Source organism: Acartia tonsa, chromosome 6 (genome assembly GCF_053477335.1).
Source record: "Acartia tonsa isolate MP-2025a chromosome 6, ASM5347733v1, whole genome shotgun sequence".
In the NCBI taxonomy this organism is placed as follows: domain Eukaryota; kingdom Metazoa; phylum Arthropoda; class Copepoda; order Calanoida; family Acartiidae; genus Acartia; species Acartia tonsa.
Genome location: NC_137265.1, coordinates 31,404,547 through 31,430,127, shown reverse-complemented (window position 1 = coordinate 31,430,127; position 25,581 = coordinate 31,404,547). Strand labels below are relative to the sequence as shown.

The 25,581-nt window shown below is 32.3% G+C and overlaps 1 protein-coding gene across 1 annotated transcript; it reads left to right on the top strand.

Moving 5' to 3' along the window:
- The first annotated feature begins 279 nt into the window (after positions 1-279).
- Positions 280-25,558, top strand: Tsf2 (transferrin 2). The gene is made up of 23 exons (XM_080164352.1): positions 280-481; positions 3,729-3,882; positions 4,433-4,533; positions 5,439-5,493; positions 5,864-5,938; positions 6,540-6,665; positions 6,869-6,955; positions 7,766-7,849; positions 12,506-12,605; positions 12,881-12,969; positions 13,781-13,888; positions 14,688-14,842; positions 15,248-15,313; positions 16,264-16,354; positions 17,188-17,297; positions 17,516-17,568; positions 17,941-18,049; positions 18,587-18,715; positions 19,754-19,924; positions 21,257-21,349; positions 22,839-22,916; positions 23,378-23,460; positions 24,194-25,558. The coding sequence occupies exons 1-23, from the start codon at positions 390-392 to the stop codon at positions 24,340-24,342; spliced, it is 2,358 nt and encodes a 785-aa protein (XP_080020478.1). The 5' UTR covers positions 280-389; the 3' UTR covers positions 24,343-25,558.
- Positions 25,559-25,581: the final 23 nt, after the last annotated feature.

The window sequence follows — 25,581 nt, the reverse complement described above, 5'->3', positions numbered from 1 at the left end:
TATTTACACTAGTCCTCAAAGTTTTATAGTAACGTTTTCTTGTTTGTTGAATTAACAGCTTTGGGGACTTTTGATTGATTAAGTTGAGTGTCCAAACGTTTCAACCACTAATTGTAATCTACAGAAGGGGTGATTTTGTGTATCAGCATTAGGGGATGTACATCAAATTATCGGCAATTGTCTGATCCTATTAGACCCTCGGAAAAAATCTTTTTCAAATTTCTGTTCACGGACCTGATAGCTAATGTAACAATATATTAAACATTATTTTTCAGATATATCAACAAAATGTGATTTTTCAACAACAAAAAAACTAATATTTTAGGGAGTGAATTAACCCTGTCAATATTTTCATTCATTCAGCCAGCAACCAGTGATAAACATTTAAAATGAACTATTTATCTATAAAGATGAATCCTTTCATTATCTTATTATTGTTGATGAGTGCAGTTGAGTTTAGCTTGGCTGGAATTACTGTTAGGAAAATATTTTTGCTTTCCTTGGATTAGTATCAATGTATTTATTTTTGGTAGCGGAGCTACTCAACGATGGCCATCTATTTTACCTGCCTGTTTGTCTGTCGGCTTGCTCTTTATTTATCTTATAAAAATGTAGATCCAGGCCCTTAAAGTAGATTCAATGGCAGACAAGCAACCCGCTGATTTTACAACCCTTGTCTGGAAGTCCTACTAGTAGATGGATGCGCCTGTTGTTTTTACTAATGCATTTGTCTTAACCTCTTTTCGAGGAAGCTTTGTGTTTATCAAGATCGAAATTAATTCCTTATTCATTATCCCAAGTTAAGCGCAAATGTCGTCTTCTTTGACTTTCCTTTTCTAAAGAGACGCGGCATGGATTGTTTATATTTTGATGCGTCCATGTTCGTTACTTTTGAATGATATGTGAGTGTGTGAAGATTTCGGAGAACAAAGTTGGGCCTATCATTGGTCTCATAGTGCGTGAACGACCCTAGTATACCAGGGGCTTGAAACCATAAGAACTTCAGGTAGAATTTGTTAATTTTATTTAAATGGAATGGTGTATAGGACGATTATATTTAGTTTAAAAGGCTTTAGCCAGCTAAACATGAAACTTTATTATGATTAATTATTATGTTTTAGTAATTTTTTATGTGCTTTTATTTTTGCATTTAACAATGATTATTAAACCAAATAATTTTCCTTTAAAGCCAAAGTTTCCAAAGATTCTTAACCGTAAAAAAAAGAATGATTTTAAAAAGCAATTAAGATTACGTGGTTATAAAAACTGGAATTTTGTATTAATTGATTTTGTAATTTCAGGACTTTGAAATAGTTGCCTCAATAAATCTATAATCAAACCTGCTGTTGAAACTTGATGGTTCCTGGTATTGGGGGTTTGTGTGTACGTCAACAAGATCTCTAGAACTTCCCGCTAATTCGGAAGTCACACTCAACCAAAGTGTCATGGTTGAGACAGCATTCCACCTTATCTTACTTTTAAATGTTGCACATCTGACATTGTAGCAATTACTTTCAGTTGCGGGTTCTTGATTTAAGTTATTATCAGAGAGAGAGGGGACATTGGGCATTTGTTTATTCAACCAGTCCCAAGATTTTTATATAATCGTTTTATAACAACTTTGGGAACTTTTATTGAATTTTGATTGATTGGTTCATTAGGTTGAGTGTCCAAAGTTTTAACCATTAATTATAATTTACAGAAGGGGTAATTTTGTGTGTCATTATTGGGGATGTACGTCAATTTATCGGCCATGGTGTTATCCCTTAAAATTCCTGGTTATCATCAAGTTTTGTAAATGATAAACTTTTCTGCTGATTGAAATAATAAGTTCAGGAGAAATCTGGTTCTAAAATGATATTAAGATATTTACAATTATAAAATAACTTTTCTATCAAAATATTTTTACAAGATTTTAAACGATTGTTTTCTTTGAAAAGTTCAGAAAGAATTTAAAACAGAATGGCCATGATGACAATCCCATTATATAAAATAAGTAGCTTTTTTGTCTATAGCGAAGGATCTCGCTAATTGCTGAACAAATATGGTTCTCCTTTACTGTGAGGTCCTGAGATGGTTGGGGGCTATTTTATTTTTATATATAATTCTGGTTTTAGGCTATTTTTCTTCCCTTTCATTTATTACCCTATCAAATATAGAGCACCTAGATGCTAGCGGCTCAGCCACTAGTATGAATATTGAAGTAGTAACGTGCACAGTAACTCACCCGGTAGGTGGAGGTGGGGTTGTGAAACAATTAAGGAGGGCTATATATATATCCTCAGACATGCTTCCCTATTTAAAATTCATGGGGAGTGTCAACAAACCTACCCCCCCCCCCCTCCCCCCAACGGCACGCTACAGCACTGAAGTAAGAATAACAGCCAAGCAGATTTACAGATATAGTTAGTTGCATAGAAGATACTGAGTGAAACCTCACTCAAAAAATGAGCAGAAAAACAAGTAAAAAACAACTTTTGTCAGTTTTTATCAAAAAGTACAAAAAGAGCTGTATAGAAACAAAACAAAATAAAGAACAATCAATATTTATTAGTTAAACTATTTTTTCTTCTTTAAAGAAAACGATTTAAAGGAGCAATTTTCTTTAAAATTAAAGAGAAATCTAATTTGAATTAGAGATAAAAAATTAATTCAATTAATATACACTATTTTGAAAAGTATCAAATATGTTCCCAGGCAGATTCTTGTCTGGTTTAAAGTAAGATGTTTGAACTCTCTAAAGATAAATAACCAGTGTGGGATGGGTACCCAAAGTTTTATAAAACGTTATGTAATTCGTTGGCTCAAAAACTAAGGGTACATTTTCTAAAATCTGAATGGTTTGGTTCTAAATTAATAGTGTCCAATCATTTAAACCAATGATTTTAATCTTTAAAAGAGGTAATTTACTTTATAATCACTGGCGATGTTTATTGTTTATCATTATTGTGAATTTATATAAATTTATATCCATTGTCTTATCCCTTTGGATCCCGGATAATAATACTCTATTTTCCATATCTCGTTTAATTTGTTAGGCGTTTAAGATGACATCCCATTCCCCTCCCCTTGTATGAAGTCTTCAGAAATGTAGCCTCTAGTTGTTTATGCATTACTGAATAGAAAATAGGTTTTAGAAATCTATCTGTTAAAATTAAAATTGTAAAAATTCAGATATTGTAGGGGCCGGCAGACAATATGACAAACGGATATACCCTGGTTACAGAGTAACTGTATTACAAAATCTTATGAAATGTTGTTTTGAAATACCATAGAAATAAAAATTTTCTAAAAACATTTCTTAAAAAATATTTATGAAATCTATGGAAAATAAGTTTTTGTTGGGTCTCTGGTAATACTATTAGACAACCAATTTAATAGATCCTGTATTAAAAAAAATATGAAGAGAAAAAAACATATTTTTATCAAATTTGTCCTCAATTTAAAATTAGAATGCTAATAATTTTGATTTTTAATTTAATTTTGATGCTATATTTATTTTGGGCCTAAAAAATTAAAGATTTAACCATATAAAAAGTTGTATCAGTAAAGATGTTGTTGTGGCATTTGTAGGCTAAAAAGGCTAGGGACGCAGTCACTAAATGTAATTCATTTACTCACAATTTAAGAATTTTTATGGCTTTTCTACAGTTGTAATGTTTTATTCTGTCACCTTTTGAAAAATTAACTTTAAATATGAAAGCAAAATCAAAATATGCGCACATCAGATTCTGCGTGCTGTCGGAGGCTGAGCGCGCCAAATGCGAAGAGCTGGCAGAAATCACGCACGCGGATCAGATGAAGGATGATCTCACTTTTGGCTCTTATTTTCACAACATCGAGTGCACCACGCCATATTTTAGTCCTGAGGAATGCATGAAGGTAGGTTTTCTTTTATGAAATTATTGAACGACACGATAAAATACGTAAACTTTATATAAAATAGTACTGATTCCCAATGTTTTATTCCTTAAGTAAAAACTTTGGGTACCTACTTTTTAAGAACTATTATTGGTTTAACTAAAATAGTAGTGTCCAAACTTTTAAACCAATGATTTCAATCTACAAAACACCTAATTTTGTTTTACATCATTGGGCATGTATATTGTATATTAATTTATCGTCTATTGTCTTATCCTAAAGATCCCAAATATATACAGAAAGGCGGAGTAGTATAGATGTATTTAGAAAGTCTATTTTGTTAGTTTTAAATGTTACATACACTAGTAGACCAAACCAATGCAATGGAAAATAGCGTGTTAATATGGACCTAATTTATTGGTCAGTTTGTTTACCCAGTAGGAGGGGAGGGTGTAAAGAGGTATTGTTATTTTAACCAGCCGCAAACATCAATTTATCCGGGTACATAAAAATCTTGTGCAACATCCAAGTAATAATACACATATGATCACTTAACCATATTTTTTCTCAGGACATGTCCTTGGAGGGTGGAGATCAGCCCAATGTTATTGTTGTGGATGCTGGAGATGTGTTTGTTGGGGGGAGGTATCACTCCCTTGTCCCAATTCTAAGGTAATTTTGGTGTAGATATTTTTTTGAGGGGGGGGGGGGCGGTTAGGATGTATAACTTCCTTATTCAGATCAATTCCTTTGTCCATTCTAAAGTAAGACTTTTTTGTTATTATAAGGAAACCTTTCCTAACAACCAATTAGAATTGGAGACTACAACCAAGGCCTTCTTATTTACAAGTATAGAATATTTTTTATCAAGAAAGGCAATTACAGACTTTTTGTACTTTTTTATGAAATTCCTTACGTAAAAGTTTTAGAATTATTGATTGAGTCGAGCCTTTAAATAATTTAATTGATTAATTTAAATGTTTGTGTATAGAATTTTATTACTCATTTGTATGTTTTATATTCTTATTAACTATTGTAGCAAAAAGTTGAAATTTAATTCGTAAATATTTAAGTATGAATTGTTGTATATTTTGTAACCTTGTATCAGTACCTCTTAAATAATAATCAAAAGCATATTTTTTTATGAATACTTCTATTTTGACTTTATCTTAACTCTCTGTCTGTCTTTGTAAATTTTTTTCTCGTATTCATTCGAATCCGATTAATATCCGATGGATTAGAACCGATTTTTTTCCATACGAAAAAACTATGTCTAGCATCGTATTATATCCAGTTTTCTACGAATATAAAAATGTATTTTAAATCCGCGGAAAGCTATTTATAATACGATGCGAGAAATAACTAATAAACGTTTTGATAAAAGCTGTGCCCCAAGCATCTAGAGACTCCGCATTAAAAAATTGAAAAAATAACCTAATACCTTCCTAGGGCCTTTGTGAAGCCTAGCGAAAATGGCGAACTCGAACGGTCCAGTAGTTATTAAAATCTAAAGCTTCAGACAATTAAACACCCACCTACTTTGTATATTAGGATATTCAATTGTAATATCTTTTTAGGGAAGTATACACAGATTCAAATGATTTTTATCACGCAGTTGCAGTCATTAAAAAGGTAAGAAGATTTTTTTTAAACTTAATTCTAGGAAGGGAGAGGACATAGGAATATAAATAATAATGATAAAAAACTTTAGGTACTTTTATTAAATCTTGATTGGTTGGTACAAATTGACATTTTCCGAATCTATCCACCAAAAATATTAACCTACAAAATGGATAATTTTGTTTATCAAAATAAGAGTGTACACAATGAACATCCATTTCTCGTCCATTGTCTTATCCCTTTAGATTCCTGAGATTTCTAAAGAAAGATTAAATTCATAATGTACGTAGATTAATCTAAATTTCTTCTCAATATAAAATTATGTAATTGTTTTCATCTAAATTAATAAAAAAAGAATAATAAAAACTTTCTTAATTTTCAGGGAAGCCTTTCCTACCTGAATACTCTAAAAGATCTGAGAGGAACAAGAGCCTGTTTTGCTGGCGTTGGAACTCAGGTAAACTTTTCCCTGTTAAACTTTACCTCATTTTTTATATCAACAAAGGCAACAAACATATATCTTTTGAAATGGATATATTATTACATGGTTGTTATACCATATTTTCATGTTTTGTAATAAAGTGAAAATCACAGCGGGCTAAATAACGATAACACCCCAACCACCCCTTTTAACGAACAGACAAATAAATGAGTTCCATGTTAGCAACCTAAGTTGACGACAATTTTCCCTTGTCATCCAAAGTCCAATTTTATTTTTAAAAATATACTTCCCACATAATTAAATTTTCTTTGAACATTATTAACAGACAGTCGGACGAAGTAAGTTACAATTTAGATGACTGATGGTCATAAGATGATAATCATAGCATTACTTAAAGACCGACGGACAAAACTATGTATAGACTCGATGCGCATTGATTATAGAAATCTTCACACACAAAAAATCAGCTGAAAATCCCTAATAGAAGCGGACAAACATAAAGAGTTTAATAGAGTAGCTTCGCTACTAACATGCTATCAGAAAATGAATATTATTACATATCACTTCTTTCATATGCAATATTATTATTTGTTATCAATTATTGATATTTGTTTAGGCTGGTTGGACAATTCCCCTGTATAAGATGATTCATGATGGCATAATGCCGGTTGTTGACTGTAACAATCATGTCAAAACAACAGCCGAGTTCTTTGGAGAATCATGCGCTGTCAACAGTCTCCAGGTGGGTCTTCTTATTTTATTCAATAGCGCAGCTAATCTATAAATGAGGTATGTCCGTAATTTCCAGTTATAGATTCTGGCACTTAAACAAATCTACACCATTGCAATACCTTTCCTTGTAAGACATAAATTACATTCTTTAAAGGAAATTCTTAAAAATTTAAGCAATTCTTATTGATTATGTTTCTTCATATTTATTTTTAGGACCGTTACAACCCACTAGGAGATAACTCTAACAACCTGTGTGAGTTGTGTGGCAGTGACGAGCCGGGAACTAGATGTACAATCAAGGTAAATAAATATATGCAGCTTTTTTAGGAGGTATGGCGCAGCATTTTCAAGTTTGCGCAAGATTAAAATGCGCAACTTATTATTTGAGAATATTAATAAAATTTAAATTTAAAAATAAGATGATTAATTTCCATAAATTGCTTGGTAACAACTTTTTTGTTAGAACAAAAACAATCATTATAAGTTAAGCGCAGCAGCTATGTAATCATGGTATGTCTTTCGTCTATAATACTCTACTAATGTTTTTCTTTCTGCGAGGTTTCTTTTCACGTACTGTAAACGTATGATACATGGTTCAATTGTATTTTTTAAAAAGCTTTTCTCATTTTACTCTATAAAAAAAAATCTGTCTTTTTCCACAATACAGATGGAAATAAGTGTTCTGGATTAATTAAGTAGCTTAACTATTTTCTGAATAATAGCTCATATAAATTAGAATTAATTAATTATTGTTTTTATAATTTGACTAGTTAATAGAAAGCTGCCTCTAACCACGTCATATTGTTTTATTCTTCTTAGAGACTAATTTATAATAATAAATTATAGTACAAGAAATACAAAGATCACGTTAAAAAAGTTTATGCCAGTCTCATTTTTATTTTTCTATTTATGAAACTGTTGCTGTGTGCTTTATCATCTAGGGACTCTGTATTCAAAGTCGAAGGATGGGACAAGAAACAGCCTAAAATAATATCATATGCATAGCCTAAAAAAAGTTTCTTATATTGTTTCATATAGTCGGATTAATAACATTTCCTTATTAATATAAGTATACCTTTCTGTATAAATTATAATCTTATTTGTGTTTAGGACCCGTATGCTGGATTCCGTGGGGCTATGAGGTGTCTGCAGGACAAGGGGGATATTGCCTTTGTCAAACATACCAGCGTTCAGGCATATACATATATACAGCATCGCTCCCTTGATTTGGTAGACGCAAAACTAATTACTAACTCACTCTGTCACTCCATCAGTCCGTAACGGTATGATTTACTCGGCTGCGAATGAAACTAGATGGCTGAATTTCCCCCTTAACGCTGTGAATCTAGTATATAACTGACTTTGTACGTTGGTCTATCGATCGTGCTCAAATATGTAATTTGAACGGCTGTTTCGAGACATAAAAGATATTTCTTGTAAAGATACGCTTACTTACTCTTTTTTCTGTTTTTTTTTTCTATGAAGTTTTTGCTTATAGTTGTTGTCATCCTTGTTTTTAATAAACTAATATTCACACATCTAAATCTTTGTTGTTATGTGATGGATTTTATTAATAGTTATTTAATTGAGCCATCTGGTATATGTACACTAGCCAAGAGCGCGCTATGAGCGCGCTATTGGCTGCGCGTTTCTTTACTATCTTCTGATATATTATTTGTAGGATCAAAATATTATTTTGTATTTCAATTGTTATATATTACAAATATTAATTCAAATTAATACATCCTTGAATACAATGTTATTTACATAATCATCAATTAATGCAATTTTCAAATGTTCTGGTGATCTTACTCTTGAAATTTTTCAAGAAAAATCGTGGTGCAGGCACCACCTAAAAAATTCAATTCTTTTATTGTCTTATCCCCAACTAATAGCTATTTATCCCTGACTATTAACCCTTTACTTTCATTGTCGTATACCTGACTATTAACTCTTTTCTTCCAATGTCTTATCACTGCCTTTTTAATCTTTTCTGTCATTGTATTATCCCTGAATATTAAACTTTTTCTTCCATTGTCTTATCTCTGACTAAGAAAGTAAGAAAAAAATCAAACTACAAATATTCATATTTTTAAAAGATTTAATGTCCCTCTCTATCATCCCTTTTCTTCCGTCTCTTTATTAGTTTCATTATTTTATTTAAAAACATATTTATAATTTTGCCTCTCTTTTTAAAAAATATTAGGTATGGGATCCTACTATATTTTTTAATTTTTTTTTTAGAAAAAGGAAACATGTTATAAAACTCAAAATGTTGTGTTGCGATAATCACGCAACTCCCAAAATGTTAAATGTAAAATCACGCAACCCCCCTGTTTTTATTTACCCTTCAAGGAAGATTTCTATATTTTTTTTAGTGTACGAAGCATTCAAAATTAATTAGTGGGATTTTAAGTTTATATTATAATGTCTCATCCCTCCCTGATAAAACTTTTCTTTTCAAAACACAAATCTATAACAATTTCAGTATTCTAAAAGATTCCTTCTTCTATTGCATTGGCTGAGTGATTTTGAGGGCTAAGGCGTCTGCTTATATAACTATTAGAGGCCGCGTTCTAAAATTATCACGCGATTGGCTAGATTTATTCAATGTTTTATTTACTTTCTTTTGGTTTTACAATATATAAGATTTTACACACAAAAATTCATTGTAATAATATCCTTGTTTATTATTTCCATTATGCAAAAATTATGCCCACCAAACCTCCGTTTTTAACACAGCATGAGAGAGAGAGAGAGAGAGAGAGAGAGAGAGAGAGAGAGAGAGAGAGAGAGAGAGAGAGAGAGAGAAAGAGAGGGAGAGAGAGGGGGTATTGTAGAAATTCCTATTTCTCTGTTAAATAGATTTGCTCTAGCAAAACTTACTTTTTTTTTATTATTATCACCTAAATTTTTGTCTAACATATCTTTATACCTACTGTCTAGGGCTTAGAGCGGCAGTCTCATGTTAGAAAGGTTTTCGGTTCTATTCCTCCTAGTATTGAAAACGAATATTTTTAAAACCTTGTAGTATGAAGGGTTATTTTGATTGTAGATTAAGAATTCGATAACAACTGAACTGATTTAAATCTTCTTTTAAATCCAAATTTTTGAATTTAAAAAAAAAACTAAAATTATAACTGGTGGTTGCTTGACCTCCCCTCTCTTTTCCCACCAAAAAATAACTAAAATCACCCTACCCCCAAAAAACATTAGAACCTGGATGATAGATGGTTCTCTGCAGTCACTGTACCAAAGAACTATTAGAACTAAATTGTTTTAGTAGAAAATCTGTCCTATTCTTACATCAGTAAGTAAAATATGATGTCCATTTGTTTGTCTATCTGTTGGTACCAAAAGAATCTTGCTAACCACTAAACCGATATGGTGCTCTTATACAGGATAGTTTCTTATGGGCCCTGGGAAGGTTTATAACTATTTTGGGGGAGGGTATTAGCACACTGCCAAAAAAATCACGTTAGAAAAAAATTACAATCCACCCCAAAATTAAAAACTTAAATTAAAAATGGAGGTTAATTGGCCTTTCCCCCCCCCCCCCCCCTCCACCCCACCCAATAAAATCACAACTCCCCCAAAAATTTGATGAAAGATTGGGGGTTTGAACCGGAACTCTAGATCTTACGTCACCGGTGTTTAACCACAGGGCTTTTGGCACCATTAAATTTTAATTTGAAAATTGGTCTAATTGTAAACAATGACTATATAAATAAAATATTGTCTACTATGTTTTAATATTAATTTAATTGAGTTCTTCTTTTTCTAGTATTGCTTCTGGTGGATAAGAAGCGGATATCAGTCATACTGATAAATTATTTGGGATCATATTCTATTCAGTTTTTGTTGACATCGGTGCAAAAAATATCATTTTTAATCTTACTTCTGTACATTTTTATATCCGTGGAAATCTTCAAAAAATTTGTGTTTCTTGGGATTAAATATGTCTATTTTCTCCCCACATTTAAGCACCGACGTAGCTCTGTGGTAGAGTAACAGTAAAATTTTTCTTTTAGATTTTACTTTATCTGTAGGTCGCGTGTTCAAATCTCCGCGGTCAAAGAACAAAAATATTTATTTTTTTATTTTCTGAAATTTTCTCTCTCTCTTTCTCTTTCTCTCTCTCTCTCTCTCTCTCTCTCTCTCTCTCTCTCTCTCTCTCTTCTCTCTCTCTTTCTCTTTTTTTAATTGCTTTTTCCAAGATTTTAAGTGACTTTTTAAAATTGGTTTTATTTTTTTTTACTTACGATGTTATCAATGTTAAAAAATAATATTTTTGTTCAATGAGGTGGTTTTGATTAAAACTATAATTTGAACTTATCCACTGAGCTACAGAGTAGATTACTATAAAATGGTGAATTTAAACAATAAGTGTTGAAAATGTTGTCTACTTTGTCTTTTTCACAAAGAATGTTCGGTTGTTTTCATAGCTCATTGACTTAAATTTTACTGTTATATACCTATTCTTCTTTTAGAGGTTATCGTGCTAGTTGGAAGGTTTTAACTCCGTGTCAGCTAATATTTTTTTGATTAGAGAGAGAAATGTTATGAAAATGATTATGTTGTCTTTTTTCGCTATACTTATATAAAAATCACATTAAATTAATTGTGCCGCTGTAGTCTTGGGGCAAATTTTTACGTAACTTATCTAAGAATTCCAGTTCAAATCCCGGCAAGTAACTTAAAAGATTGTAGCTATCATCCATATAATAAAGTAGCAGGATGTTTGTTTGGCTCTCTGTTCATTTATTTGTACCAAAGAATCTCACTAACTACTGAAACAATATAGTTCTCCTTTACAGGTTAGCTTATCATAGTTCCTGGGAAGGTTTGTAACTATTTTGAGTGAGGGTTCCACCACCCTCCTAAGAATAAATTAAAACCAATTTTTGAGCCCTTGCCTTTGGCATTTCGTGACTAATTTAACTGGCTTTGATCTTGTAATTGTACATATTTATCTCCGTGAAAAGCTGTTTATAATACAATGCATAACTGGATAGTCAACGTTTTTTGGAAAAATTCTTTTCTTTTTTAGTCTTGTGGTTAGCGTCAAAGTGTTGTATTACAATGGTTGCAGGATCTAGACCGTGCAGGAAAAATTATTATTTTATTATGGGATAATAGACATCAAGTTGTTCTTCCTTTAAAAATAACATATAACAGTAGTGCTTCGAAACCGATTTATGTTCGTTGGATTATAACCGGTTCTCAGCCATACTGAAAAATTATGTGCAGAGTACGGGAGAGAGAGTATTCTATTCTATACCTAAATTTTCTTGCATAATACCTTATCTTCTTTAGTGTAGGGGTTATCACGCTGGGGTATGGATAGGAAGATTGCAGGTTCAAATCCTCCCATGTTAAAGTTTTACTATTTTATCAATTGTCATGATATCTACTCTCTAAGCAAATTATAAAAAAGCTTTTTTATGTTTTAAGTGAATGTTGTTATAATGTAGTTTTTAAAAATATTATTACTTTTACCAAATATTACTTGTTATCTCAGACATTGAAAATTATATTTTGAGGTTGGGTAGATTCGAACACACAACCTTCCAACTGGAACCTCACCTCTACCCCTGAGCCAAAATGACAGACATGAAAATCCATGAAATTTTAAAGTATACAATAAGAAATAAGTTTTTGTTTACTATGTCTTTTTTCACCTCTGATAATTGGATTCTTTCATAGCTTAATTATAGAATGTTGGTTTCCTTATCCGTGAGTACCGGGTTCGATTCTCTCCGAGAGGGGCGGGGTTTTTGTTGATGTTAAAAATTGGAAGAATTTATAGAATAAAAGTTGTCGCAAATATAGGTATTAAATAAATAACAGGACAACCAATTAAACGAAGACGACTTTGAGTTGTTGTGTACAGACGGAACACGTGCTCCTGTCAGTGCCTATGAATCTTGCAGCTGGGGAGTCGCGCCAGGTAAAACAAGAGTTCCAAGCAGAGAATGTCCAAGATTTTTTTTTAGGGGGGGGAATGTTTTAAAACTTTTGGGGGAGCCTACTTTTTTGGGATGGGCGACTTTTCACTTTTAATTTCAAAAGAATTTTTTGGGGGGTGAGGACTAGGTTTCTAGTGAGGGAGAACAGTAAAGAATGCCGATATTGATTTAAGGGTTAGCAAGAACCTTCGAAACAGATAGACATGCAGGCACCCTGTTACTTTTACACAAGAATTATAAAAAGTGTAAATTTTAGGTCACTTTGTCCTGGTAAGTTCAGCAATGGAGCTGAGAGACAGATTCAGCCTACAGAAGTTCTTCACAAAAATTGCTGACAAATATCAGGTAAGTTTGCAATTAAACAGCAAATGATTTTTTCCCTCAAACTTTATTAAGTTCCTCTGTCATTGGATTTTCTTGATTTATATTTATTACTTGTGGAAAAGTTGTGTCCAAAAGAGATTTTCTTCCTTTAATATTTTGTTTATGTTTCATGCTTTTCTTTCCATCGACTTTCATAATTTGAGAAGTAATTATGTCAGTTAAAGGGTGTGCAAAAAAAATGCGGATATTTTAAAATTAAAATTGCGCGGCTTGTGTTAATAGTAGTAAATGTTACGCATACCGTTAGAACCGCTAAGAAGTATATTTTTTGGAAATATAAAAACATGTTGAATATATAAATACATGTTGAAATGTCCCAACTGACTTAAAACTTGACTTGCGAGTAAATTTTGGGATATTTTACCACCTAGCTCCTAGATTATTTGTAGCACAGGAACCGTTCTTATATTTCCAAAAAATATAGTTCACAGCGGTTCTAACGGTATGCGAAACATTTTTCTGTCATTAACACAAACCGCGCAATTTGAATTTTAAAATGTACGGACATCTTTTTGCAAGAATTATTGTCTAATATTTACTAATATACTCGCAAGTCAAGTTTTAAGTCAGTTGGGACATTTTAACACTACTTACTTACGTAACACAGGAATCGTTTTTATATCTCAAAAAATAGACTTCTTAGCAGTTTTACCGATATGCGTAACATTTTTCTACTATTAACACAAGCCGCGCAATTTCAATTTTAGAAATGTCCGCATTTTTTTGCACACTCTTACAAGTAGTCTTTTTTTAACCTTTATTTATTTTGCAGGGTCATTATGGAAATGTTTCATTGGATTTATCAACAAATGAGATAGAGCCAGAGTTTTCTATCAGAGAATTTAGAAAATATGGAAATGTACCAAATCTTATTTTCCAGGTATAGAATTTTTAATTATAAACACTCTAATTGTGTTCTATAAAGCTTTACTTCCCTTAGCTTTCATTAAAGATACTACGCCAAGATCAACAGCCAATAATAATTCCGTCCCGCCAACTGGGGTAATATGTAAACTAACACCTATCTGACAACCAACACATTGTCTGTTAATACTTATTTTGTTATGAGATGCGAATTTGAAAAATAAAAAGGCATAATCCATACTCTCTCTATTTAAGTCACGTGCCAGCCATAATGCAGTGGGAAGCACCATTTTTATGCTTTTACGTTAAATTCACCTTTGTTTGTCTGTTAAAGCTTTAAAAACTCTGTTGTTTTGGATGGGAAATTTCATGTTTATTCTCGGGTTTATCATAAAAATATTGTGCATTGACGTTAAAAGTTCAAATGACAACAAAATAAAAATAAGACATTCGAAGTTAAAGAAGAAAAATTTCTTATGAAATCATTTTTTTGTATATGCTTTTATAATATCTTAAACTTATTTATGTATAAACACACCTAATTATCTTTATTGTTTAACTTTTAAAGGTTAATTTTCTTCAAAACCGATCAATTCTTTAAAATTTATATGATCGCCATGCCAATAAATTTAAAAGAATTATAAATTACTTATAAAAAATGGTGTCTAAACTATTTGTTTAATGATTAATAGGTAGTAGAACTTTGGAACGGATAAGAAAAATATATAATAGGGGGGTCTGTACTTGGGATCCCATAAAAGGTGTAATTTACCACTTAGTGGTTGTAAATCTTTACAATACAAAAAAATACCTAGGATGACATGACGGGATTGGTGAACATCCCCGCAGAGAACCAGAACTACAAGGTGGTGCTGTCCAAGAGGTACGGAGGGAGCGAACAGTCCCCCGAGGATGCTATCAACGGGGTCAGGCGGTGCGACGTCCCTGTCATGAGATTGTGCATTACAAGGTAAATACATATCATTTTAATTTCCAATAGCTCGGAGATACGGAAAGTGTCTTTTGTGACGTCATAAAATACGCCTAAATCCATCTCTTTCTTGGGGGTTCCCTTTACCGCTTCTCATCTGATCCTTCCTTTTTAGACTACTTTTATGACGTCACAAATGTCTGATGCAAAATATCTCTAAAATTGTTGGTCCGAATGAGTTATATATCTTAGGAAAGCTTTATAAATGGCTTAGGGTGGTTTGAGGCTATTTTAAATACCTTCACAACCCTCTCATAGAGGCTAGGTGAAAGCAACTAGTTAATGATATAAATCAATCATGACCACTTTTATTTAAAGCCATAAACTCTTAAAGTTACAATTGGACAAAATTTAAACAGTTTTGTAATGAAATTTATGTTGTAGTGAACCGGAATACAAGAAATGTCAGCGAATGAGGTTGGCTTTGAATGCTCAGCTTATCAAACCAAGGTTTGTACTTTTATAAGGGATATAGTGATATAACAATGAAGGATAAATTAATCTTTCCATGTAATTATCATGTATCGTGGAAAAGATAAAGTTAATTATTTATATTATATTTTTCAATGTCCTTCCTTCTTCAGTTTGCTAGCGAAATAAGCGCGAACTGCGGACACGACGGACGGAACGTAACTCAGTTTAACTGTATATCCCCCATAACACAGAGGTTTATTGCTATTATAGCCTGTAGTGAGTGTCGCTTTTTAGAGAATATGATAATCTGATGCAACATCCAAGTAACAATAAATCCATTGGTATGAAATATTATGTATGTTTAGGTTGGTATGTGTGCCTGGAGCCCCGCCATACTCGCATAGACAATGTATGCAAATATAATGTACGTTTAGGTTGGTATGTGTGACTGGAGCCCCACCATAGTCGCATAGACAATGTATGCAAATATAATGTATGTTTAGGCTGGTATGTGTCCCTGGAGCCCCGCCATACTCCCATAGACAATGTATGCAAATATTATGTATGTTTAGTTTGGTATGTGTGCCTGGTGCCCCGCCATACTCGCATAGACAATGTATGCAAATATTATGTATGTTTAGGTTGGTATGTGTGCCTGGAGCCCCGCTATACTCGCATAGACAATGTATGCAAATATTATGTATGTTTAGGTTGGTATGTGTGCCTGGTGCCCCGCCATACTCGCATAGACAATGTATGCAAATATTATGTATGTTTAGGTTTGTATGTGTGCCTGGTGCCCCGCCATACTCGCATAGACAATGTATGCAAATATTATGTATGTTTAGGCTAATATGTGTGCCTGGAGCCCCGCCATACTCCCATAGACAATGTATGCAAATATTATGTATGTTTAGTTTGGTATGTGTGCCTGGTGCCCCGCCATACTCGCATAGACAATGTATGCAAATATTATGTATGTTTAGGTTGGTATGTGTGCCTGGAGCCCCGCCATACTCGCATAGACAATGTATGCAAATGATTGCAAATAATGAGGCCGATGTTACTATGTTAGAGGTAAGCTTTTGATATTTTACAATTTTTTAAATTCTTAAATGCTCCAAAAAATCTAACAATTTTAAAAGCTGCTAGATGCCAAACGGCTGAACGTAAATATCATTTTCATTTTACCATGAACTGCAATAGAACCAAAAAGATTTGTATTTTTTGAATGTTTAACTTTAAAAATTAATTAAAACACTAACTTTTCTTTAATTATTACTTTTGGGAATCAAAATCAAACATTTGAAATTGATTTAAAATCTTTAATCAAAATAATCATAAAATGTACGTCAAACTATTTTTTAAATAAGAATTGTAGTTTAAAAATATAGATTTTGTAAAATTTTAAAATACTTTGTACGTCAATCTCTTTCTCAATAAATGTCTAAGTATAGATGTATAACACAGACAACTACCTGGTTCAAGTGTTGGGGACCTTTATCGTCTGTTAACAAATTGATTTCTGCTCTTTTTAGCCACTTGGCTGTATTGATATTTCCGATGCTATTGAGTGATATTCAAAGATACAATTGTAAGTTTGCACAGGGTCACTACCCCATGGGTATAGTTACATATATCCAGTGCCACCTATATTCCTCTATTAATTTTCTTCCCAATAGTGTGTATATCCGCGTATATCAAAATTAACAAATTATCAGAACCGCATATTATTACAACAGCACATATTGTTCCTTATCCATTGTTTTTAACTTTCATCATTAAACAAATATAACCTTAATTTATTTGCTATTGTGTTTTTTTTTCAATATAAAACACAATGCGAAAGTTAATGCAAACAATTCTTACCCAAATTATCCTACTCATTTCAAACATTATATATTGTTCAGGCTGGAGATATCTACCGTGCCGGACGTATGTACGGACTGATGCCCATCATGGCGGAAGTTTATAACCTTGGCGAGCCTGCTTACTATGCAGTGGCTGTTGTCAAAATTAGGTAATTAATTGATTAGTAAATATTAATGTTGCTCGGCATTAAAAGGATTATTGCGCGCTTAACTTTTTCTCTCTCCTTCTGGTCATATTTTTCCAGTACAGAAGAACACAAATACAGGCAACACAGGTAGACATCCTGCTACTTTTATATAAGGATATTGACTTTAGTCTTAAGTTGATACCTATATGAACAGCAGATCTTAATTTTAATAATTTCAGGGATAACTCAAGTGAGCTTATTTATATGAAGAGAAAGAACAGCTGTCATACAGGTACATATTATTGTTACAACTGTCCTATTACATTAAAACATTTAGAATTGTTTTGGTGTAATCTTATAAAAAAACAACAACAAAAAGTATATTGCATTTAACTTTTCCGTTGATAGAAAACAAAGGATTCCATATATTGATATTAATCATCCATCCGCTATTAAATTTAAAGCCATCTGTTGTATACATGTAATTGCTCAAATGGTGGACATAATTGTCCTTTTATATTCTAGGCTTGGGACAGGCTTTGTGTGATTTTCAGCTGTCGTTTGGGAGGAACACTTAGAATTAACGACCTTTATATCTGCCCTCCAAATATTATTTTAGATTTATTTCGCTTGTTGGCTATACCTTATTCCTGATATATTTTAGGTTTGGGCCAGGCTGCTGGTTGGATCATACCAATCTCATGGTTGATCTCCAATGAAAGAATCAGGGATTATGGATGTGACTCTGTCAGGGCTGCAGGAGAATATTTCAAGTAAGTTAGGTTTTAGTCTGTCCGTACATCCGTGAGACAACTGTAAGAGTGTCATGTGTGACGTCATGAAAATCTGTCTAAAAGGGGGGATGAGAGGAGAAGTGGGAAAGAAAAACTTCTAAAAAAAGATAAATAATAGACGTGATTATATGAAGTCACACATGACAGTTTCCAGCGCTTTAAAAAATTTGATGTGATTTTCTACTTTGAATGTATTTAGATATAAGGGGCGAATCCCGAGTAAATATTGTTTTCTACTTCTACTTTGTGAGGCGCTTTACTTTAAATATATGGGTAATGTAAACATGCAGAAAGCAATGCCATTATAAGTAAGATAATAGTCATAAAAATAACAAGGTTACAACATCCATAAGTAGCAAAGCACAAACAAATCATAGATAAGAATACGGACAAGGTTATTCAAAAATCCAAAGTTTAGCTAAGGAATAATTAATTGTAGTTTAAACAATCACACACAAAAATTAATTCTAGAGTAGCTTCTACTAATAAAAATGTTAACTTCGAATTTTTTTTTAGTAAGGGTTGTCTGCCGGGTGTAAGAAACCCTGAATTTACCAGCGACAGAGTTTATGCGGAGGGCAACTACTGGCATTATGGACATCTCTGTGATCTGTGTCATGGTACAGCGGCACATTATTGTGACAGGTATATAGTAAGATAGATAGATAGATAAATAGACAGAGTGTATGCGGAGGGCAACTACTGGCATTATGGACATCTCTGTGATCTGTGTCATGGTACAGCGGCACATTATTGTGACAGGTATATAGTAAGATAGATAGATAGATAGACAGATATGTAGTAAGATAGATAAATAGACAGAGAGTATGCAGATGGCAACTACTGGCACTATGGACATCTGTGTGATCTGTGTCATGGCACGGCGGCACACTATTGTGACAGGTATATAGTAATATAGATAGATAAATAGACAGGTATATAGTAAGATAGATAGATAGATAGATAGACAGAGTGTATGCAGAGGGCAACTACTGGCACTATGGACATCTGTTTGATCTGTGTCATGGCACAGCTGCTCATTATTGTGACAGGTAAGAAAATCATTGTTTGTTTGATTAGCCTTTCTTTGAATTTGGACCTAAGATTCCTGGAGTATGAAAATCATGGATAGGTTATCAGATAAGACTGTAAACTAGGTAAAAAAAAGCACAAAATTTCAAATAGAAAGAGAAAAAAGCAGACATATAAACACAGAAAGTATTTAAGACAGACAAATAAAATATGAACAAACTGGCAAAATAACATAGACATAAAAACAAACATATCCACAGAGAGACTGAATTAAACACAGACAAATAAGATATTAACATACTGGCAAAATAGTATTTGAACTGCTATTCTCATAGACAGATGGACAGACAAATTTTAAAAAACGGACAAACATAATGACCGACATAATAGATAGTAAGATAGAAACATAAACAAAGACTGTCAATCGCCCTGTAAGAATGGCAGACAGACAGACAAAAGAACAGAATGAAAGGTAGATAACAGCTAGAATAAAAGATTGACTGAATTACAGAAACGCAGGCAGAAAACAGACTGACTTACAGATCAATAGGCATGATGCCAGAGAGCAGACAAACATATAGAAAGACAGACACAAGATTCACTTACAAACTAACTGATACAAATATAAATAGACATTGTAATATTTTTAAGAAATGCCATGGAGGATTACTACGGCAACACGGGTGCATTCCGTTGTCTTGTGGAGGGTGGCGGTGACGTCGCCTTTGTGAAGCACACAACGGTCATGGAGAACTGTGACGGCAAGCGGAAAGAGTGGTGGGCAAGAAATCAGCTGACCGCTGATTTCCAGCTGCTATGCAGGTCAGTAACACATTCGAAACAAGGGAAGCGCTGGGAAGTGTCATGTGTGACGTCATAAAAATAAGTCTAAATTCAAACCTTTTTTAAGGGGTTTCCTTTTACACTTCTCCTCTCCTTCCTCCCTTTTTGACGTATTTTTATGACGTGACCCACGTCACTTTCAAGCCCTACGGAACAAGAACAATCGTGTTGATAAGTAGCGCACCAATAACAAGCCTCTGGAACGGTAGGACAAACGAACATTAACACTTGTAGAGTGTGTGAACTGAATAAGCTGAATATAGAAATATATTAGGGTGGGTCGATTTTGGACATTTTTTTTCTGAGGCCAAAGCGGGGATCTGCAAATGATTTGTATGGGCATAATACACCTCTGGATGATTTAAAATTTATCCTAAGTCTTAAAACCGCTGACGACCAGACATTCAATTGTATAGCTATTTGTAAATGGGAGTCAAAATTTATTGAATCAGAACTATGGCTTCATGGTGCTCCCAGGAAAGGCACTGAGGAGTAGAATCAGGAACTTTTTACCGTTTCAAAAAATCTCGTTCCTAGCCTGAGAAAATCTAAAAAACCTCTACAAATTGGACAATTCTCAATAAACCTTTAAAAAATGTGGTTTTTATTTCTAAGGCTAGGAACGAGATATTTTGAAACAGACAAAAGTTCCTGATTCAGCTCCTCAAGGCCTTTCCAGGGAGCACCATGAAGCCATAGTTCTGATTCAAAAAAAAATTTGAATGTCGTCTTTGCATATTAATAAGTAATCAAATTTATTTTTTAGTTGTCGCGTTCTAAAACTCAATTTTTTAAAATTCTTTTTTGGTCAGAAATGTTTTAAAGGTTAATTTTATCTGTTGCATATCCCCTCTTTGTCTAATTCCGATATGAACCCGCCCAAATATATATGTCTATAAAAATTTATCTTTTTATAAGGGCGTACAGACTTTCTGGCAACGTTTATAGAGTTGCTTTCTAAATCATACCTAACTTTTATAGGAATCGTCATGTAAAGTTTGAAATCTAGAGGATAATTCTAACATGTCTAAAGTAATGAAAGAGTTAAAGGTTATTGACGGACGGACCGATCTTAGTTATAGAAAAGCTTTGCTTTTAAAAATTATTCCATTCTAAGTATTATTTGATCTAGGAACTCTGCTATTCTAATTTGACTTAAAATGACGAATAAATATATATTTTTAACAATTAAGAAACTTAAAACCCTATTTGACACATTTTTAATTGTTTTTAAGACCTTAAACTAAAAAAAATCTTCATGTAAAAAGAGATGAAATAATCAGTTGGTTTTATAGTAATTTTGTTTTTCAGGGATGGAACCCGAAAGAAAGCTACAGACTACAGAAACTGTTATCTTGGAAAAGTGAAGGGAAATGCCCTTGTTACAAATCCTAGCTTTTCTAAGTAAGTGTTTTACATTTCCTTTCAAATAAAAACAAGTTCTGTTGAAAAAATTATGTATAGCAAGATTTTATGCAAATTGATGCACACCTAACAAATAATTAAAATAGTAGGTTCGCCGACTTTTTTATATGACACCGAGTTATTTATCATATCTGCGGAAAATTGTGTATCAAGACTACGACAAATAACATTAAACTTAATAATACTTTTATTCGTAGTATTTTGATTTTGTTTATTATTCAACTAATCACATTCAATATGAAAGAAGCTTTCGTTGAAAATAATTTTTTAACCCGTTAAACTATAAGACTTACTCTATAGGTATATAAATAGAATGTTCTTTTTTTGGTCAAAACAAATGAATAATTAACTTAGACATTTGTGATCATAAGTATTGAAAATGGATTAAATATATTATTACTTGGATGTTTCAGCAGATTTTCATGTTCTCTAATAAAGTGAAACTCGCAGGAAACACCTATAACGATACCACCCATCCACCCCCTTTACCCCAATCCCCTCCCCTCAAACTGGATGAACTAAATGACATACAAATGAGTTCCATGTTAGCAACCTAAATTGACGACAATTTTCCCCCTGTCATAATATGATCTAATATTCAATAACCATTGCATTGTATTGAATCAATAACAAGCTAACAACATATGTAATGAATTAAAATAGTAATTTAATTTCTGTAGGTACTAACAATTAATCAGAAAAAAGGCCCAAAGACATATGAGTGCAACACAGACAGATGGACAAACTAACACAACGAGTAGCTTTGCACCAATAAATCTATTTCATTATGAAAAATCCATCATAAATACAAGGAGGGAGGGGACATTGAGCTGTTTAACACAATAGTCCCCAAAGTTTTATAATTACGATTTCTTATTCGTTGACTCGACAACTTTGGGGACTTTTAATGAATTTTGATTGGTTGGTTCATTAAGTTGAGTGTTCAATCATAAATTGTAATCTACAGAATTTTGTGCATGATCATTGGGGATGAGATGTTCATCAATTTATTGGCCATTGTCTTTTCCCTTTTTTATCCCTACATAGATTATAATCCCCCCATACTAAAATTAAAATATTTTACACCTACACTATTTTAAAAAAAAGACATCTTTTATTAATTAATTTGTTACTACAAAAACATTACAGGAATATATTTAACCCTTGTGAGGACACCGTTTGTAAATAAAATTGCGGTTTCATTTGATTTTTATGTCCGTTGAAGCCAAATACGAATCATTGAAATCTAACCGCTTTACCAGTAAGCATCTAGTGGTCCGTCATTCTACAAAAATATCAATAGGTACTCAAACACATAAAAAAAAATATGTAATAAAAGGTTTCGTAATTTTAAAGATATTTATTCTTGATTTATGACCACTGAACATCTGCATCACATTGTCCGCATTTCCATACATAATTTATTTTGTGCTTAGCTACTTATTAATGTTGTCATTCTTGTTTTCAGGCAAAGCATTGACGCATTTATAAATCTGTTTAACTATGCCCAACAGTTCTATGGTCAGAAACAATTCGATGAATTCAGGAAAAGTTTAATTCTCAAAAGACTAGGAAAACCTTCTCTGAAAAGCTTGCAAAAATTTGACATGTCATCCTAGGTTTCAAGGAAGGAACCAGATGTTTATTATTCCGGAATATTATGGACATCCAACCTTTGGATTGCACTACCCTTGTCCGAAAATCTTAACTTTGTTAATAAGTAAACCTTTTTATATTATTACTATTTATGTGTGAGGATTAAACTATTTTTATTATGATAATTTTTTAAAAATAAATCTGAGATTCAAATTGAAAAAAAAATTCACCCCACCCCTCCAAAAAAAAAAGGTTTGACGTCTTTAAGTTAGAGATAGACATATTTTTTTAAAAAGAAAAACCTAGTTAGTGCAGCAATCTTTTAGAGCGTTTGCCATAGACATTCAAACACACACACGCTTAGACATCCTAGTAGTTTTACACAAAAATTAAACTAATTTTATTTCATAGTTTCTCTATGTTTTATTCTGAGGCCCCCTATGCAGATCTGATCTTCCAAGATGCTACACAGAAAATCATTACTCTTAAAGGAAGTAAGTATTCTTGATATGTTAGAAATGGACTCACAGACTTTCTGGTAATGATCAGAGAGTTGCTACGCTTTCTAAATTCTACTAAAATGTTACACCAGGTTTTAAGTCGCCAGGACAATTCTAACATCCCTAAATTGATGACACAGAGCTGTACTCTGTAAAAAAATATAATGATTCAAAAATTGGGGGGGGATTTTTTACTCGGTGCGTTTTCTCTTAGGAGGGTGGTGCTACCTTCCCCAAAATAGTTGTAAACCTTCCCAGGATCTATTATAAGCTACCCCGTAAAGAAGAATCATAACGATTCAGCCGTTAGCGAGATCCTTCGGTACAAACAAACAAACACCCTGTTAATTTTATTATGATGATATTTTTTTCTTGTTTTTACATCTATAATACAAAGTTGAACGATGTCTGTCTGTCCGTCTGTCTAGGGGCGAAGCCGCTAGTATTTGTGAAAGTACTAATATATTATGTAGATAGTATAACCTATACAAAAATTGCCAATGTAATTTTGCCAGAGAGAGAGGGGAAAATGGGATGTTTATTACACTAGTCCCAAAAGTTTTACACTGACGTTTTCTTATTTGTTGGATTTACATTTACAACTTTGGGACTTTTTGATTAATTGGTTTATTAAGTTGTGTGTTCAAACGTTTCAACCACTAATTTTTTATAATTGTCTTATCCCTTCAGTTCCCTGAGTTTTGCACTAATTTATATTCTATTTCAGAGGATCGAGATTACCTTCATTACCTGGGAGCAGAGTTTGTACGTGCTGTAGAGGAGGTCGAGTGTTTTAGATCTGCTGCGCTCCCAAACACAATGCCTAGCATGGCGGTCAGCCTAGCCATAGTGCTACTCATAGCCAGATTATTATAATCAAAGCTAGTTCCCTCTTGTGGCAATAATAGTAACTAAATATAGAATTTATAGATAAAATAGTCTAAAACGACCAAGCCGATATTGCTTAATTTACTTCTACAAGAGGATTTACTGAATTTTACTTCTTGGATTTAAATAGCAGTAATCAAACGCATAATATTTGCCAAATTTCATTATTTTTATCCCTTTAATTTTTTTTCTCAAATAATATAAGATGTTAAATATTTTACGAGTTTATTTATGTTTAAAATGATGGCAAACATTGAATTTCTAAATTTGCCGCTGAAATTAACGAATTACGTATCTACTTATTTTTTTTTACAAAGGAGACATATGATTGGTTTAATTTGGCGGCAAATTTTTTATACAGAAATTCAATGTTGTATCATTGTTTTATGATTTTTATAAACCTTTTTTTAAGATAGACTTGATATTTTAAATCTAAATATCATTGAACCTTCCCTAAATTAATAAGCAAAAAACAAAAAACTGCTCCCCCCCCCCCCCTCCTACTTATTTTTATTATGGGGTTTTGTGCTCGTTTGGGCATTTAAAAAGGGAACACATTTTATGATGAATACGATCTAGATTATATATAACAAAAATGACTGAATTTAAGAAAGTAAAGTCAAAGACTAAAAAGACTCATTTGATATTACACTGAATATAATATAATTGCCGTTTACAGTATTTTAATAATTTCTTATATTTTTGTAATCTTTTACATTGTTATTTTTATAATTTTATGTAAAATTGTATTACAAAAGTTCTATGGGTATTATGTTTTTGTATGATTAAAATTTTAACTTTAAAGAAGCCTTAAGCGTTTTTGTATCACCTTATATGTAAAAAAAAGTTTTAATATTTTGTGATATTTTTGTCTTTACAAAGTGTAATTAAGTAATATTTCATTCTAAAGTTTTTCTTTGAAATAAAAAAGAACTATCCAGTTTTCACAATTTGTAGCGCAGCTATTATGTATACAAGGTATGTCCGTCTTTGAGATTTTCATTTTTATTGATATAATAATAAGTAAAAGTTTTTTTTATTAAATTTAGTTTTCTTGGTATTGCTGCGCTGCTTATGGTCATAATAATCCTTGTTTAAATGTATCTTGTAAAAAAAACACTATATTATAGAATCATATCAAAGCTGTGAATTATTTTTTTTTGTATTTTTATACTGTAATATACATTTTAGATGGAAATTAAAATTGTTTTATTTTATTCCTAGCGG

Excerpts from the sequence above, each read along its gene's own strand:
- Tsf2 (XM_080164352.1), top strand. The coding sequence starts at position 390 with ATGAACTATTTATCTATAAAGATGAATCCTTTCATTATCTTATTATTG. Across the intron at positions 5,939-6,539 it reads TTGCTGGCGTTGGAACTCAG|GCTGGTTGGACAATTCCCCT; the intron begins GTAAACTTTTCC and ends ATATTTGTTTAG. Across the intron at positions 13,889-14,687 it reads TACCAAATCTTATTTTCCAG|GATGACATGACGGGATTGGT; the intron begins GTATAGAATTTT and ends AAAAATACCTAG.